Here is a 16929-nt window from a genome sequence, read left to right as displayed (position 1 = left end):
GCTGTCCTATTTGTTCTGTTTTTCTTATATCTGCTAATTGGAATGTGAACAATAGCATGATGAATGTTTTGATAACTGGAATTCCCCATAAGTCAGAAACAATGAGGATTCTTATCTAGATTAACGAAATACTCGGTAGTTTTGTCTGTAGATAGAAGGTGAATCGCTAATATTGAAGAATGATCCAATTGTCTTATAGCTGAGACCAAGTTTATTTAACATGTACTGAAGCTGTTACATTCTTCAGTAAAAACTTGAGATCTGAATGTTTTCAGAGTACTTTCTTGAGTTTCTTGATTAATTTTTCAGTAATAAAATATCTTTTTAGCTCCCTTCAGTCACTGGACCTATTTTCTAGTCTCTCTCCAATGATGCAAATTATCATCAAAAAGCAGACACATCCTGTTCACGGACGAGTCTTCAGCATCATTTCCTCTGGGACATACAGAAATACTATGTGAGGAAAGTTTTTTTCCGAAACATGTGAAACCCAATTAATGCAAATAAAGCTCTGCTATTGAAGTTAATTGAAGTTAAGACAAAAGAGAGCACATGCTGCTTCTTTCTTTAGAGCCAGTGCTCAGCAAATACTCAATATGATCCTAAACTGTTTCAGCTGAGGTGTTAAATGCTTTAATTCATGGCTGTAGGAGGAGCTGATCCAACAGTCGTGATGTTCATTTGTTCGCGCTTCCTCTTGTGAATGTCTTGAGGTTTGAAGGTGGAGCTAATGGAGTTCCTCTTGGTTTCATTTACTGTAAGACACACTTGAAATTCAGTTTTTTACACTTGCATCTCTGCTGTTATGGTTTCCATCAGTGGCTTCCCACAAGATCTTAAGTGTGTGATGTAAAAGATGATTTGGATCCAATACCTTGCTTTTTTGTGGGCTGTAGTCATCACGCAGATTGGGTTTGGTAAGTTTGGTTGTGTTCCTCAGGCTGGTGGCTGGTGGTGGTTTGATCACTGGTTTTTCTTTCAATGTGAATTGTGCATGCGGCACAGTGGTTTGGGTAATTTCTGTGCGAAGGAATCTGAAGTCACTTGGAGTGCTGGTGGATAAAATGATAGAAGCAAAAAAGAGCGCACTGGAAATCTGTGAAAATAGTCTGGTCACATTTATTGAACCTTTTTGCCTTTTGTTATAGTGTGAAATTGAAATATAGTCACTAGGCAAGTCTAATGTCTATTACAATGATAGATTGTAATCTAGACTTCAAACATACAATTTGTTTTACATTCTGCTGAACAATACTCTTCATATTTAATATATTTGTTGCCCCCCACTGCAGTAATTATCTGTGAAATGTTTTAAAAAATACGTGAAAATTATCTTTATTTTTCCAACACTTTAAAACATGCTTATCTAAAATGGAAATTAAAAAGCAACTAGAATGGTTTGCAAATCATTTGAACAATACATTTAACGGAAAAAAATGTAGAGAGATCTTTTGAATTTTTAATATGTAACAGCTAAAGCCTTATTATGTTATACAATACTATCATGAGTCAGAGGCACTCTTTCAAAAGTAAAGATGGGAAGTGGTTCACCACTTTGTGATCTTGGCGTAGAGTGCCAGTTGGTGGAACTGGTAACCTGAAAATCTGTCACATAATGCCGTTTGGTTTGAGAATAACATCCTTTTCAGTGAATATCTTCCTTATTTCAATAAATGCCAAACCACATTTTGCATGTAGTACAACAGAGCGGCGCATTAAAGAGCTTATCGTTCGCTAGAAACATTTGTTTAGGTGCATACTGTCTGTATACGTATACAAACACATACACCTTCATTGCTGGTATTTACATTTTGCATACCCCAGTTTTATGAAAATTTGGGCTAAAAATAAATTATGTTTAGTTCTTCTCTGTTTGTGATGTGCTTCTTTTTTTTGTCATTTTAATTTCATCTAAAGCTCACAGTGAGATTCGCTTCTTGAAGCGGCATGAGGGTGAATCTGTCGTTCTTCCCTGTGAGATTGAACACAGGGACCCATCGCCCTTGGGAGTCTACCTGAAACGCACCTGGCTGAATCATAAAGAAGTGCTGTTCAAGTACACCAAGGAAGACTTTACAGTTGACAATTCTGCTGACAAAAGCCGCATTAGCGTCAGTGGAGACCCGAGCCTTTATTCTCTGAATATCACCATCTCTCAGCTGAACGCCAGCGACACAGACCGCTACTACTGCGAGTTTGTCGTGGAAAATCTTTCCTCTGCAGATGAAAAGATACCATCAAAGACGGAATTCTTCCTCCTTGTTGGTGCTGGTGAGTGTACTTTTTGATTTATTTTAGGTTTAGCATTAAACTACACTTACACTTTCCAAACCATATTACAGTGCTACGATGAAGCTTTTTTTCTTTGGGGATGTAAAAAGCGTAACATAGCGTCTCAGCAGTGCCTCAAACATCTTAAAAGTTTAACAGAGCAGTTCTGGTTGTTTGTTTTTTTCCTAAGTATGGCACATTTCCTCCTTAACATATCATGCCAGACTCATGCACATAATAAAATCAGATTTGGAACTTGATCCTTACTAGTGGCACCCATATCCATTATATCGTTTTTATTCCCTTTCCTTTTGGAGATGTCCCTGAGTCAGTGGACACTTATCCAGAGTATGTGATAGAGAGATGTGCTGGGGGTTCGGCGGTACTCCCCTGCCTCCCCCAACGTGGGGAAGGCTTGGCCGTGGAGGGGGTGATTCTAAAGAGGCAGAAGGGTCGGGGACCTGTAGAACTGCTGTACAACTCAAAGCAGCACCACAGCGGCAGCCGTTCTTCCTCCTTTTCTCAGTTCCCTGTTGAGAGGGTCCAGTTGTCCTCTGCGCCCGGCCCCGGCGGCATCACCTACAACCTCACCCTGCAGCAGCTGCAGCCAGAAGACAGTGCTTTGTACAGCTGCCAGCTGCTTCTGCACGGTCAACCCGATAGCAGTACCAGCCTAGGGAGACGTGTATTCTTTATTTCTGTACAAGGTGGGTCACATCACAGTGAGAATTTCTCACCAGGTGACTTCAGCTGACTGGTATTTGCTGTTCAAGATGAAACTTCTTTCCATACTAATTGTGAAAATTTCTAGCTTTTACTAACAAAGCTGCCACTGATGATGTAATCAATAACACTGTGTTGCTGTGGGGCTTTTACAGCCAGCAAAGCTTATGGTCTGTATTAGTTTCACATCAACAATGTTCCAATGTCTTTTGCCCTTTTCTTTCTCTGTAGGCATGTGAAAAACTGATAACACAAAGACAATAGCAGAAATTAATATATTGTGCATGTGAGATAAGTTTAATAAGGTGCTAACCAAATCAATCTGATAGCGCTAGTGATGAGAACAGGAATATTTCTGACTCATTTCCTTTGATGGTATCTGGTATTGAGGGGTTGTTTCTGAATGTAGTGTGAACTATATCCTTTAAGCTTATCTTCAATTTGGAAACAACTGAAAGCTTTTTGTTTTTTATTCTAATGAAGTCTTATTTTAAAGTTGTAATCATTTGTGTCATGATGTTCTACATTTCCCCCTCTGTAAACAGATATCCTGTAATCTTCAGCAGGTTTAGGGATGTGTACACTTTGTTTTTAAGGCTTTAAAGGTCATTGTGCTGCTTAGCATATCTCCTGCTTTTAATGTGCAAACCAAATCTTATCAGATGTTTGATAACATTTGCCTATTTATGAACATTTAGGGGATTTTTTTTTTTTTGGAGCTGTTTATCCTAAAGTTTGCAGAAGTTTCCACACTATCTGATATCCTTTTGAGGTATATTATTCAAACTGCAGCTTAAAACTAAGAAGGAAGTGACTTCTGATTCTGATTGTGTGTCTATGTTGAAGAAAGGGGAATGGTATGGAGTTTCACATTTTAAACACGCCTTCCTCTTTCTGCTTCTCCTCAGGTGGTCATTGGTGCGGTTGCTCCAGTTACTCCTCTCTGCTGTACGTTTTGTCATCAGCTGTGGGCGTTCTCCTCCTCCTCCTGCTCCTCACTGGATGTGTGTTATGTAAAGTGAGTGTCTTTTTTTGATTGTGATGTGCTACCTTGAGTATGCTCGTACACAGGGGCAAGAGAGTGAAATCTAACTGAAGCATTAGCACAAGCAGCACCTGTTTGTTAAGATCACGGCTGATCTGCAGCTCACCACAGAAACCACGCTGGTTTCACAACTTTGTGCAGCCAGTTATCAACATGTTTGTCTTAAAGTTCAGTGAAGAACACTTTCAAAAACCCTCTTCTTCTTCTTAGTTTAACAAATTTGTATCATTTACTTACATTATGTGCTTAAATTGGCCTTTATTTTTTCCAAGAAAGGGTCAGGTTAAGAGTTCCCACTAAGGATGTCGCCTTGAGAGAAAATGACAAACTTTGATTTTGACACAGGAAATTGAGAATGTGTGTTAAGTCTTTATTTTACTTCTCTTCCTCGCTCAATGATTGTCAGGGCAAAGCACGCCACAATGCGAAGTCACATAGTCCGGCCCCTATCTACGAGGAGATGAAGTCTCCCAGTCAAAAAGAGGCCCCTCTCCGTCTGAAGGACATAGGGTGCTCCGAGTACAGAGACAGCCCAGCGAAGAGATCCTCGTCAGAGAACCACTATGAAACTCCAAGAGCAGCTCTCAACAGCATCAAAACCTAGAGCGACACTCGCAACTCCAGTTAACACACAGAAGAAAATGTTGCAGTTGGACATTTGTGCCTGAACTTGGCTGGTGGGGGTCAGTTCACTTTCTGGTTTGGCGTAAATATTTTTCTGGCTATGTGCATCCTTTGTAATATTTTATTGACCTGCTGCAATAAAATCCATCTTGAAATTCAAAGCTGGTTTGTCGTGATGTGCGTGCGGAGGTTTTTTCTGCACACGTTTCATTTCATTTGTCATCTTGTTTTTGTTGAGTCCATCCATCACCCTTTAGGGGGTCTCCACAGTGGATCACTAGTATCCTCCTTTCAGTATACTGAGTCATCTGAGGTTTTCCTCATTTCTTCCTTCGTGGCATCTCCATATTCAGCATTCTTTATTCCATGTCTATGCTTTGCTTCAACTTTTCTTTTTCCTTTTCATACAATATTAACAACTAAATTAGCTCTTAGTCAAGTTTCCTGGTGAAACCACAATTGGCAGTGTTGATGTCTGACTAGTTCCCCTTCCAGAAAGCGTTCACATGGCACCGCAACAAATTCCTCTATCGCTGCCATGAGGCCCAGGAAGGGGGGGAAACCCAGCATGGCCTCAGGTCATTTAGTGCAAAGAGACAAACACGTACCTCAACTAAAGTGGAATCCTCCCTTTACTTATCTACTTTAAGAAGCTTAGCAGTTGGCTGTTTAAATATTCAACTCAGTAACCCAATTAGGCCCAAAGCAAGCACACAACAAACCCCCCATGAACTGACTATGTTACTATACTTGCAGAGAGGGAGAAACTCCACACAGACCAAAACTGATAATATCTCACACCTGCCCAGGGGTCAACACACACCACAATTGCAGGTGCACAACTCAAATTAACTATGCAAAGAAACAGCTAAAATTCAATCAAGCTCTGAGGGCTTTGATAGAGCAGCTGTGACCCAGCTGTGACCAGTGTCACTGTCACTGAAAACAAGCCACACCACCTCATGGACATCTGCAAAGAGACATGCCGCACAAAAAGGCTGAAAGGACAGCCAGGTGGAGGGGTTCATCAGATAATCTGTACCTCATGTGTCCTTTTGAACCGTAGCATTAAAACACACCGTTCTTCTTTTTCTGTGGGTCTGAATGGCGCTCTTCCTCATCACCTGAAGGGATTTTTTTTTGTGAGAAGGGGCCCCCTTACCAGAGAGGCACTCCAACAAGTATGCCATGTCTCTGGCTGGATGCAACAGACGCAGAAAAGCAAAGAGCATAAAGACCAATGGTGGTGAAGACAGATATTTAGTGAAACTTAGGTTTCACTCAGGTTCATAGAAGTGAAGTGTGGTCACATGTCTCAGTAATCTCTGTCTAATGCATTAAAGAGGGAAAGCAACACAAAGCAAACTGCAGCAGCTCTGGATTAAAAGCCAACTTTGTGAAACTGAGTTAACATTTTGTTCTTTAAAGTCTGGACGACTACAGTGTTAACCACTGTGTCTGCAGACACCAACGGTGCAGTGTACTGCTTATTTATTTCTGTGGTCTCTTCCTGCCTGCTGTTCTCAGAATGACTAGTACTGACAAGAAGTAATACAACAAGAAGTGATCATGAGCTGTAAACAGCTTTTCACCATAGTGCTGGTTTTTATTGTCGGGTGGTTTTGTCTTGCTCGTGCTATCCATGAATCCTACCATGTGGATTCATGGATTTTTTTTTCACATTCTGTCTCTCACAGTTGAAGTGTACCTCTGGTGCAAATTACTGACCTCTGTCATCATTTTAAGTGGGGGAACTTGCACAATCGGTGGCTGACTAAATACTTTTTTGCCCCACTGTAATGTCAATGCTACTAGCAAACCCCTGATATCACAAAGTGATTCACTGAAGAACCCCTCAAGAACCTTTCTGGGTATGCTACTTCTACTCCTACTACTTCTACTTAGAACCATTTTAATAATGATTACACAACAAAGTCATTCTTCGAACAATTGGTGGTGAAACTCTTCCATTAAGTTCTTGCAGTTATGTTCAACACATGAGTGTTTTTCAACGTTTGTGATGTTGGTTAGTTACACATTTCCTTTTGTTCGTGTCTTGAGGTTTGAACGTGGGCCCAACGAAGTTTCACTTTGCCTCAAATGTTCAAAGTCCTGATCCATTTGCTGTATACTCGCAGTTTATGTCAGTAGATTACCTTCTAGGCTTCAATTAGTGCTTTGCGGTGGTGTTACAGTGCCTGGCATGCCTTCGGGCTTTTGTCATCACACAAAGTGGGTTGGTAAATTTCTTTGTGCAGCTCAGGCCGGTATTTCGATATTTTGGTGTCAACTTTCAGTGGGAACTGTACGTGCAGCTGTGGTAATTTCTGAGCTGAGCCACAGGAAGTCACTTTCTTAAAGAGCTAGTGGATATTTTCTAACATTTCTTATAATATGATTTCAAAATATACCTTGAAGCCCACCGGCTATAGCGTCGTAAGAATTCACACACACGAACAACCGTCCAAACTTTTTTTGATCACCACAGCAATAACCAGCGGTGAAATTTTTATAAAATAGAAACCTGTTTTAGTTTTAAAAAGTTAAAGAAAGCAAAACTGTGATGATTGTAAAATGATATAAACCAAACATACATATATAACTGAAAGCGTTATTGCTTTTCAGAGCAGCTCTCAAGGCTTACCACATGGAACCATAAAGCACAACATGCTCGAAGTGGAAATTTTCAGTCTTCCTTCTCTTTTGTGGTATCCTCTTAGTGACCATCAGCCAACCTCTGGCTTCTTCATGGCTCTTACAGGCTCTGAAGCATACGCTTTACATCAGTTTCACAACAGCTATGAACCTTTCATTGCATGTTTGTGTACAAGTGTCTAATGACGAAGATACCTGTCACTGACGAAGACAGGAGACATTAAAAACAAAGCTTAGTTTCATGACGTGGTTTCAGTCAGTTACGAGGATGTTTGTCTTAAAGTTCAGTCAGAAACACTTTGAAAATCCGCTTCTTCTTGTTTGTTTAGTAAATTTTTATTAGTGCTGAAATACAGTATTTTTTCCCAGGTAAGTCACGTCAGAGTCAAGTAAGAGTTCCTGTTGAGGACGACATCTTGAGACAAACTTCGATATGGGAAATCGAGAGTGCGCGTTAACTCTGTTTTCCTCTTCTTTCAATGAAAGTGGAAAGTGCGCCACCATGTGAAGTGACATCCTCACACCTAAAAGGAGATGAAGTCTCCCAGTCAAACAGCAGCCCCCCTCCATCTGGAGGAAATGGTGTGCTCCAAGTTCAGAAGTGAAGTGAAGAAATCTAAATTGAAACTACAAAACCCAGAGAGTGCCTCTCATCTCAACACCATCATAAACTACAACAACTTGTCAACTCATCTGGTCCAAACAAATTGGACTCCAGTTAGCACGCAGAATCTTTCCATTATATATAATATGTTTTGAATCTGGTGCATATTGCCAGTTTGTAAACATGTTTGCATTTGGGTATTTCTTTAAAGACTTTATTATAAATGAGCAGTGAGCAAACTGAATCAAAGTTTCTATTGTAGTGATCACAAGTACAGCATGTCTTTGTCCCGTCTTCCTCCGCTCACCCCCAAACGGTAGCAACAGAAGGGACCCTTCCCTGAGCCTGGTTCTGCTGGAAGTTTCTTTGCTCATAGGGGGTCATATGGTTGTCAGGATTTTCTGTTTTCTTTGTATTATTCTAGTGTCTTTACCTTACAATATAAAGCGCCTTGAGGTAACTATACAAATAAAACTGAATTGAATTGAAGTATTACTGCAGTATGTTAAAGTAACACATTTCCAATGACTCTCAGAAGAAAAATGAAAATGAAAATGTTGCTGATAAACAAAAGACATACAAATGAAATTCTTGTACATTGATCAGAACCTTAAAAAAGATTTCCCTTGTGTTTTTTGACACCAAAGAAAGTAAGATGGTGCCTGTGATATGATGGAATTAACTGTAAATTAAATTATGGTGAAGTTTAGTACAGCAGTCTACAATGAATGTATGTGATAGGAAGCAATCACATACATTACTCTGCAACAGCCCCAATCCTACACAGCACTGGTTAGATGCTATCGCTGCAGTACTGTATAATATGGGGCTATTGCAGAATAATGTATGTGACAGCTTCCTAGGTCTGGCTAAATAAAATAAAGAATGTGAAAAAGCACTCAATGTCAGCGCTACTGTGGCTGCTACTATAATCGTCTCAATAGCAAACCTGCAAGCAAAAGCATGAAGGAACACTGAAGAACCTTTCTGGGTTTCCTTCGGGAGCTTCTTGTTATGTTCTAGGTTTTAGTAACTTTTTAATGTTTAAAGAGCTTAGCTTGTAATGTTAGTGCATGCTTCCTCTTATTTGCATCTTTAGGTTTGAATACAAGGCAAATTAATTTTCCCTTGGTTTAACTTCTGAGTCCTGATGCATTTACTATTTATACTGTGATAGTTTAGATCAGTGGATTTCCTCCAGAGCTTAATCAGTGCTTTGTGGTGGTGTAAAAGATATCCAGGATTGATTACTTGCTTTACCCGTGCACTAACTTTGTTTGCAGCTCAGGCTAGTAATACAACAATTTGATTTCTTCTTTTAGTTTAAATGTTTAGTGAAGCTGAAGAGTGATTGCGGTCATTTCTTGACCACGGCAGCCCTCTGCTACGTGCAAGCTGTCCCTGAAACAATCCAGCAGATAACTGTTGGCCACTTGGTTTTGACGTTCCATCTATGCCTGCATCCTAGCATCTTGCACTCTGCTGTTATGTTTTTTTATTTTTTAATATCAGCCACTTCTTGCTCCCCTTCTGCTTATTATCCATGCAGGGTCCACTATGTAGGGCAGTGGGTGTAGGGCCTAACAGAGTAAATGGTAATGGCATGGCCTGTACTTGTATAGCGCTTTACTTAGTCCCTAAGGACCCCAAAGCGCTTTACACATTCAGTAATCCACCCATACATTCACACACTGGTGATGGCAAGCTACATTGTAGCTGGGGCGCACTGACAGAGGCGAGGCTGCTGGGCACTGGCACCACCGGGCCCTCTGTCTTGCCCAAGGACACAACGACCGAGACTGTCGGAGCCGGGGCTCGAACCGGCAACCTTCCGATTACAAGACGAACTGCCAACTCTTGAGCCACGATCGCCCCAGAGGATGTTGCTTGGAGGATGAAGTCTGTTTCTGTTTCTGTCTCTATGGCCAATCCTTCTGATTAGTTAGGGCACACCAGGAGAGATTCACAGGTAACAATGATGCTGCCAGCTGATCCTGCACAGTCAACCCGATAGCAGTACCAACCTAGAGAGACTAGCATTGTGCATGTCTGTACGAGGTGGGTCACACCACAGTTTCTAGCTTTTCCGAACACTATCAATATCACTGGATGACTTTTCATTGATTGGACTCGGTGCTCTGAGGCTCTGAAGCACATGCTATGCATCATGTTCCCATTTCACCTTATTTGGCTGTGCAGTCAACTAATAACACGATCAAACTAAGACACATTAAAAAGAGATAAAATTCAAGTTTTACGTATGTTTTTAGATTTTATGTCTGAGTAAGTTTAATGAGATAGCAGCAGTGACTGGTGATATAAATTGGGAGATGGGGAATGGTATCTGATAGTGAGGAGTAGTAGCAGCGATGCCAAGTAAGGGTTAAAGAAGTGATGGAATAGTCTATAATAACTAATAACTACAATATTTTTTAGGTCATGACAGTATATGCAGCCATTAACTGTTACTCATGATTTGTCTTGATGTGATGAAATGTTCGCAAATGAATGAGAAATCATCTGTCATTCATAAATGAAATGTTTTGTAGGATTTGAAATTTTTTTTACTAGGTTAACTAACTATTAAAATTGAGCTGAAGCAACTGACAGCAGCACAGTGTCCGAGAAACTGAATCTTGCAGGATGTTCTGGCCTTGCGTCGCATAGTTGTTCCAGTTTCTCCTCTCTGCTGTGCACTTTGTCATCAGCTGTGGGAGTTCTCCTTCTCCTTTTCCTCATTAGATTTTTGGTGATGTATGCAAAAAGTGGCTTTCTGATTACAATGTGCTGCTTTGAATATACATAAGAACGCACGTGCACAGTGGAAGTGTAATAAGTAGCTGCTTGTTACGGTCATGCCTGCTCGGCAGCTCACCACAAAAACCACACAGGTTTCATGTGCATGCAGTTATCAGCATGTTTTCTTAAAGTTCAGTGAGGCATATTTTGAAACCCTCCTCTTCTTGCTTGTTTATTACATTCATATTAGTGATAAAATGCAGTCTTTTTTTTCAGGGTCAGGTCAGACTCAGGTTAAGCTTTTCTGAAGAGTTTCGGTTGAGGATGTGGTCTTGAGAAAATTTGACAAACTTTGATTTTAACACAGGAAATCAAGAGCGTGTGTTAACTCTGTTTGTACCCTTCACTGATTTTTGATTTTCCTCCACCCTTCCTCTCTCGATGACTGTAAGCGTGAAGCTCACCACCGTGCAGAGTAACATCCTGAACCCTCGATTTACCAGCAGGTGATCAAAGAGAAATGTCCCAACCCAAAACCGAGCCCCTCTCAAGTTAAAGGAAGTGGAGTCCTCTAAATAGCAAAGAAATCCTCGTCGAAGAACTCCTGTGAAACCCCGACACCGTCTCTCACCAGCTTGGATGAACTCAAACAACTTTAGCGAGCCCAAACATACATACAGGGAGTGCAGAATTATTAGGCAAGTTGTATTTTTGAGGAATAATTTTATTATTGAACAACAACCATGTTCTCAATGAACCCAAAAAACTCATTAATATCAAAGCTGAATGTTTTTGGAAGTAGTTTTTAGTTTGTTTTTAGTTTTAGCTATTTTAGGGGGATATCTGTGTGTGCAGGTGACTATTACTGTGCATAATTATTAGGCAGCTTAACAAAAAACAAATATATACCCATTTCAATTATTTATTTTTACCAGTGAAACCAATATAACATCTCCACATTCACAAATATACATTTCTGACATTCAAAAACAAAACAAAAACAAATCAGCGACCAATATAGCCACCTTTCTTTGCAAGGACACTCAAAAGCCTGCCATCCATGGATTCTGTCAGTGTTTTGATCTGTTCACCATCAACATTGCGTGCAGCAGCAACCACAGCCTCCCAGACACTGTTCAGAGAGGTGTACTGTTTTCCCTCCTTGTAAATCTCACATTTGATGATGGACCACAGGTTCTCAATGGGGTTCAGATCAGGTGAACAAGGAGGCCATGTCATTAGTTTTTCTTCTTTTATACCCTTTCTTGCCAGCCACGCTGTGGAGTACTTGGACGCATGTGATGGAGCATTGTCCTGCATGAAAATCATGTTTTTCTTGAAGGATGCAGACTTCTTCCTGTACCACTGCTTGAAGAAGGTGTCTTCCAGAAACTGGCAGTAGGACTGGGAGTTGAGCTTGACTCCATCCTCAACCCGAAAAGGCCCCACAAGCTCATCTTTGATGATACCAGCCCAAACCAGTACTCCACCTCCACCTTGCTGGCGTCTGAGTCGGACTGGAGCTCTCTGCCCTTTACCAATCCAGCCACGGGCCCATCCATCTGGCCCATCAAGACTCACTCGCATTTCATCAGTCCATAAAACCTTAGAAAAACCAGTCTTGAGATATTTCTTGGCCCAGTCTTGACGTTTCAGCTTGTGTGTCTTGTTCAGTGGTGGTCGTCTTTCAGCCTTTCTTACCTTGGCCACGTCTCTGAGTATTGCACACCTTGTGCTTTTGGGCACTCCAGTGATGTTGCAGCTCTGAAATATGGCCAAACTGGTGGCAAGTGGCAGCTTTCAAGCCTATACAGCTTGGAGTAAGACAACATGCATGAAGAGGATGAAGTGGACAAAATACTCATTTGCCCAATAATTCTGCACTCCCTTACAATAATTACTCAAAAAATTTACTTAATTACTCCCAGGAGAAAGTAATTAATTTCCATTACTCGTTACATTACTTTCATGTTACTGTAAAATAGCTGAAACGCATTGTCTCAAAATTACCGTTTATCAATACAAACCAACTCACTAGCTGGGCTCACGTCTTCATTTTAGGCGGGCAGCGTTTTTTTTAAGAGATAAAGGCGAATGGCTTAATCAAGAATTGAGCTGGGGTTTGGGGAAGGCCTCAATGGGGACTGGCAGCAGCTCCCAGGCCTGGCAGAGGGGATGGAAGGTGGAGCCCGAACATGAGAACAAACAGCTTGTAGAACTGGGTGGGTGATATATATATATGACCCGGAAGGGGTGTGTTTGGAGGCGAGGTCCCGCTCCTGAAACACAAATCCCTAGCCTAATCTAGAAGAACCAATTCTTGTAGATTCCCATCCCTACTCCCAGGCTCATAGACAAATGTATAACATTCATTTTGGAATTGAAATATTCCAATATTCCAATTCTTTTCAATTGATTTTTATCTTCTGTGGGTGGCATGAGTCTATTTCTTCAACCTCCTTAGACCCGAACTCTTCCATGGCATGTATTTTTAATTTCTCTTTGATATTTGGGCACGCTGGGCTCTGATGAATGTAAAAACAAAGAATTTCAATCTATACGAGTCTTTTTGGACTGTCAGGAAGACATCATGGACTTATTGGTGTTGCCGCATTTCTGTGGGTTTGGCTACAAACAAGGCATTTTGTTGCCTTGTACCTGTGACATGTGCAATGACAATAAAGTTGAATTCTATTCTATTCTATTCTATTCTAATAAAGCATGAACTTTCAAACATTGTGCATGGTTTTATATTTGTAATGCAATAGAGTTGTGGGTATTTTGTGATATTGTCTGATGTAAGCTTTTCAGTTGATTAAAAATAGACGTGCGAGACAGTTTGGCAATCTCTTGCTAAATATATGATAACAGTCCTACCTTCTAATAACACATATTTAAGAAATATTAAGGGCCTCCGTTTCAAATTGTGGTCAAGTCAGCCCACACGTGGAGAAGCAACAACCTCAGTTTGTATCTGAGGCCGTCTCTGCTGCTGCAACAACAGGAAACAACGTCTTCTCCCCTCCTCTCGTCTCACTGCACCCATGTCTTCCTCATTTTTATTTTTTATTTTTTCCATTGTGCTTTAGTAAACACCCCACTTTATAACAGCTGCTGGGGTCCCACACAATGAGGTTTATCAGACCAGTCGACAGCTGAGGCTGGTTCTGTTATAAGAGTGTGCGATCTACTGTTTGAATAAAATCTTTGTCAAATTTTGTGCGACGGTAGCTATTAGTACAAGCTCGAGCTAATTCAGTTTTGGTTGTTACACCAAAAATGAAAATTAGTCAAAACATTATATTATCAGTCATCAAATTTCACAACATTAAACAAGGCCTTGTAAGATTGCAAGGCCTGCGAGTATAACATATCACATGAAAGGACATGGAGAAAGCTTGCCCTTTGGTGCAGGGGTTGCTCTCTGTAAGTACTCTTGTTATGGCTGAGCTCAGCTCGTGAAAAACAAGCCCCAGTAGCAACTGACTCTGCAGAAAGTTGGCAACTTCTGCCTCGGATCCGTTTACCCCACTCTGTGGCTTTACAACTGTTCATAGCTGCAGTGCTGTCGTTCCCAATCACTTCCATTTTGTTATAATTCTGTTCCAAGCTGGAACCTGAGAGTGACCCATTGTTTCACAAATGTTTGTAGAAGCAGTCTGCATGCCTAGGTGCTTCATTTTATACACCTGTGGCCTTCGGAGTAACTGGAACACATGAATACAATGAATTGGAAAGCTGAGAGAAGACTCTGCAATATAGTGTAGGTCAGAGTTGCTAACAAACAAATAAGCAAATTAAAAAAGAAGAATTAGTGGTCAATGAAAATGATCTGTACTGGACTGAAAGTGGATGAAAAAGCAGCCACTGTCCAAAGAATTTCCTCTTCTTTCTTTTTTTTGACTTGTGTTTTACACTCAGAAAGCCGGGAGAACTATTCCACTAACCGCTTGGTTAGTTTTTACTTCCTTTTGTTTGTGTCTTGAGGTTTGAAGGTGGGGCTAATGAAGTTTCACATAGTTTCATTTTCAATTAATCTAGTTTTGAAGTCCATTTAAGAGTCCTGCCATCTATAATCTCATAATTCTCTCCAGATCTTATTTACTGCTTTGTGGTAGTGGACCAGATGTCTGGGATTCAGTACCTGGCTTACTCGTGGGCTTTTGTCATCACACAGACTGGTTTTGGTAAGTTTTTTTTTTTTTTTTTTTTTGCACAGCTCAGGCTGGCAGTTTGATCGTTTGCGTTTTTCTGTGAGGCTGAACCGAAAAGTCACTGAATAATTTCTGGGCTAAGCCACTTTTTAAAAGTCCTGATGGATAATCTCTTACATTTGTTATAATATGATGTTAGAATATACACTTTTCACTGCTGTTTACTGTTTATTTATATGTATGTACTGAATGTATACCATTGTATGGTATTACACAAGCCCAACTTTTTTGAAAATGCGCTTTTAAGTAAACAGAGAGTTAATTTATATAGTCCTTTTCAAGATGAGGAACAGTTACAAAGTGTTTTGCATAGGTATCAGTAAAAATCACCCAGGAAAGCGAAATGAACACACACAAACTGTGCAAAAGGTCACAAACCACAACCACAACCCAAATTTCTATTGAACAAAAGTTTTAAGCTACTTTTCAAAAGAGGCCACACAGTCACGGGTGCAAAGCGTGAGTGGTAAGTTGTTCTAAAGTTCTGGAGTGAAGTTTCGTCCCTGTATGTAGAATCACAAGAAGGACCCTATCTGAGGGCCTAAGAACCCAGCTAGCTTTGGTCAGACGAGTAATAAAAAAGCGAGAGGAGACAGAGATAAATTACAAATATATTCGGGCTAAAAATAAATCACGTGTGGTTCTTCTCTGTTTGTGATGCCTTTCTTTTTTTTTCCTTTTTTAAAATTTTCATCAAGTTTGCAGTGAGATTCACTTCTTGAAGCAGTATGAGGGTGAATCCGTTGTTCTTCCCTGTGAGATTGAACAGAGGTACCCAGCGCCCCTGGGAGTCTCACTCAAACGATCCTGGCTGGTTGAAGAAGAAGTGCTGTTCAAGTACACCAAGGAAGACTTTACAGTTAAAAATTCTGCTGACAAAAGCCGCATTCGCGTCAGGGGAGACCCGAGCCTTCATTCTGTGAATATCACCATCTCTCAGCTGAACGCCAGCGACACAGATCGCTACTGCTGCGAGTTTGTCGTGGAAAATCTTTCCTCTGCAGATGACCGCATACGTGGAAAGATGGAATTCTTCCTCCTTGTTGGTGCTGGTGAGTGCAATTTTGTTTTTTATTCAAACTAGAGGGTTTTTTTGTTTATTTCCAGAACTGTTGAGTATAAAGGCAAAAATCTCTCTACTCTTTTCCAAAGTAAGTATGTGGTGCTGTTGTATTGGGAATTGGACTTGTTTGTCTAGCACATCAAATCAAGTCGACTCGTCAGCTTCGTTGTTGTGCTCATCAAGCCTTTCCTAAACCGTTTTTGCTTTGTGGCAACGGCACTTTATCCTTTTGAAAGAAGCCATAGCCACCAGGGAATATGTCCATGTCCATGAAAAGCTGTACATGGTCTGCAAAACCGCTTAGGCAGGTGGCACGTGTCAAAGTAACATCCTCATGGATGCCAAGACCCGAGGTTTCCCAGCAGAACATTGCCCAAAGCATCACATCGTCTCTGTCATGTTGCTTTCTTCTAATACTTCATCCTAGTGCCATGTGATGTAAATGAAAACGTGATTCAACAGACCAGGTCACCTTCTTCCATTGTGTCCAGTAATGATGCTTTAGTGATTTCAGCAGTCGACAGGGGCACTCTGACTGGTCTACACACAACCAGCATCGACTTTCTTTTTGGCCAGTTTGAGTTATAGTACCCGTCTCTTGGAGTACAAAGCATAAGACGGTGTCTCAAACATCTTGAAAGTTCAGGTCTGATTTTAATATTTGAGTTGCCCAAGTTTCTTCTCTTTTCATAGATGCAGTTTTTTTTATCAACTTTTTGCGTAAGAATTTGAAATTAAATATAAATTTGCTCATTAACACACGGTGCCAGATTCATACACACAGCAACAATATCAAAAGATGAATTAAAGTGTGAACCTAGCTTTTTAAAAGTTTAGGAAAAATCCTTACTGTTGGTACCCCTGTCTGTTACTTCACGTTGTTTGCCTTTCCCTCTGGAGATGGAGCTGAGGACAGAGGTCAGCGGACATGGAGGTGACAGAGATGTGTGCCTGGGGTTCAGCCATGCTCCCCTGCCTCCCCAAACATGGA

General features: G+C 40.7%; 1 protein-coding gene across 1 annotated transcript; it reads left to right on the top strand.

The window, feature by feature from the left end:
* Positions 1-485: 485 nt before the first annotated feature.
* On the top strand, positions 486-4812 carry cd7al (cd7 antigen-like). The gene is made up of 5 exons (XM_080880409.1): positions 486-917; positions 1918-2271; positions 2589-2978; positions 3903-4012; positions 4446-4812. The coding sequence occupies exons 1-5, from the start codon at positions 857-859 to the stop codon at positions 4641-4643; spliced, it is 1113 nt and encodes a 370-aa protein (XP_080736535.1). The 5' UTR covers positions 486-856; the 3' UTR covers positions 4644-4812.
* The last annotated feature ends 12117 nt before the right edge of the window (positions 4813-16929 follow it).

Source organism: Rhamphochromis sp. 'chilingali' (genome assembly GCF_963969265.1).
Source record: "Rhamphochromis sp. 'chilingali' genome assembly, chromosome: 4".
Lineage (NCBI taxonomy): Eukaryota > Metazoa > Chordata > Actinopteri > Cichliformes > Cichlidae > Rhamphochromis > Rhamphochromis sp. 'chilingali'.
Note: the sequence above shows the minus strand (reverse complement) of the source record. Positions and strands in the feature narration are given on the sequence as shown.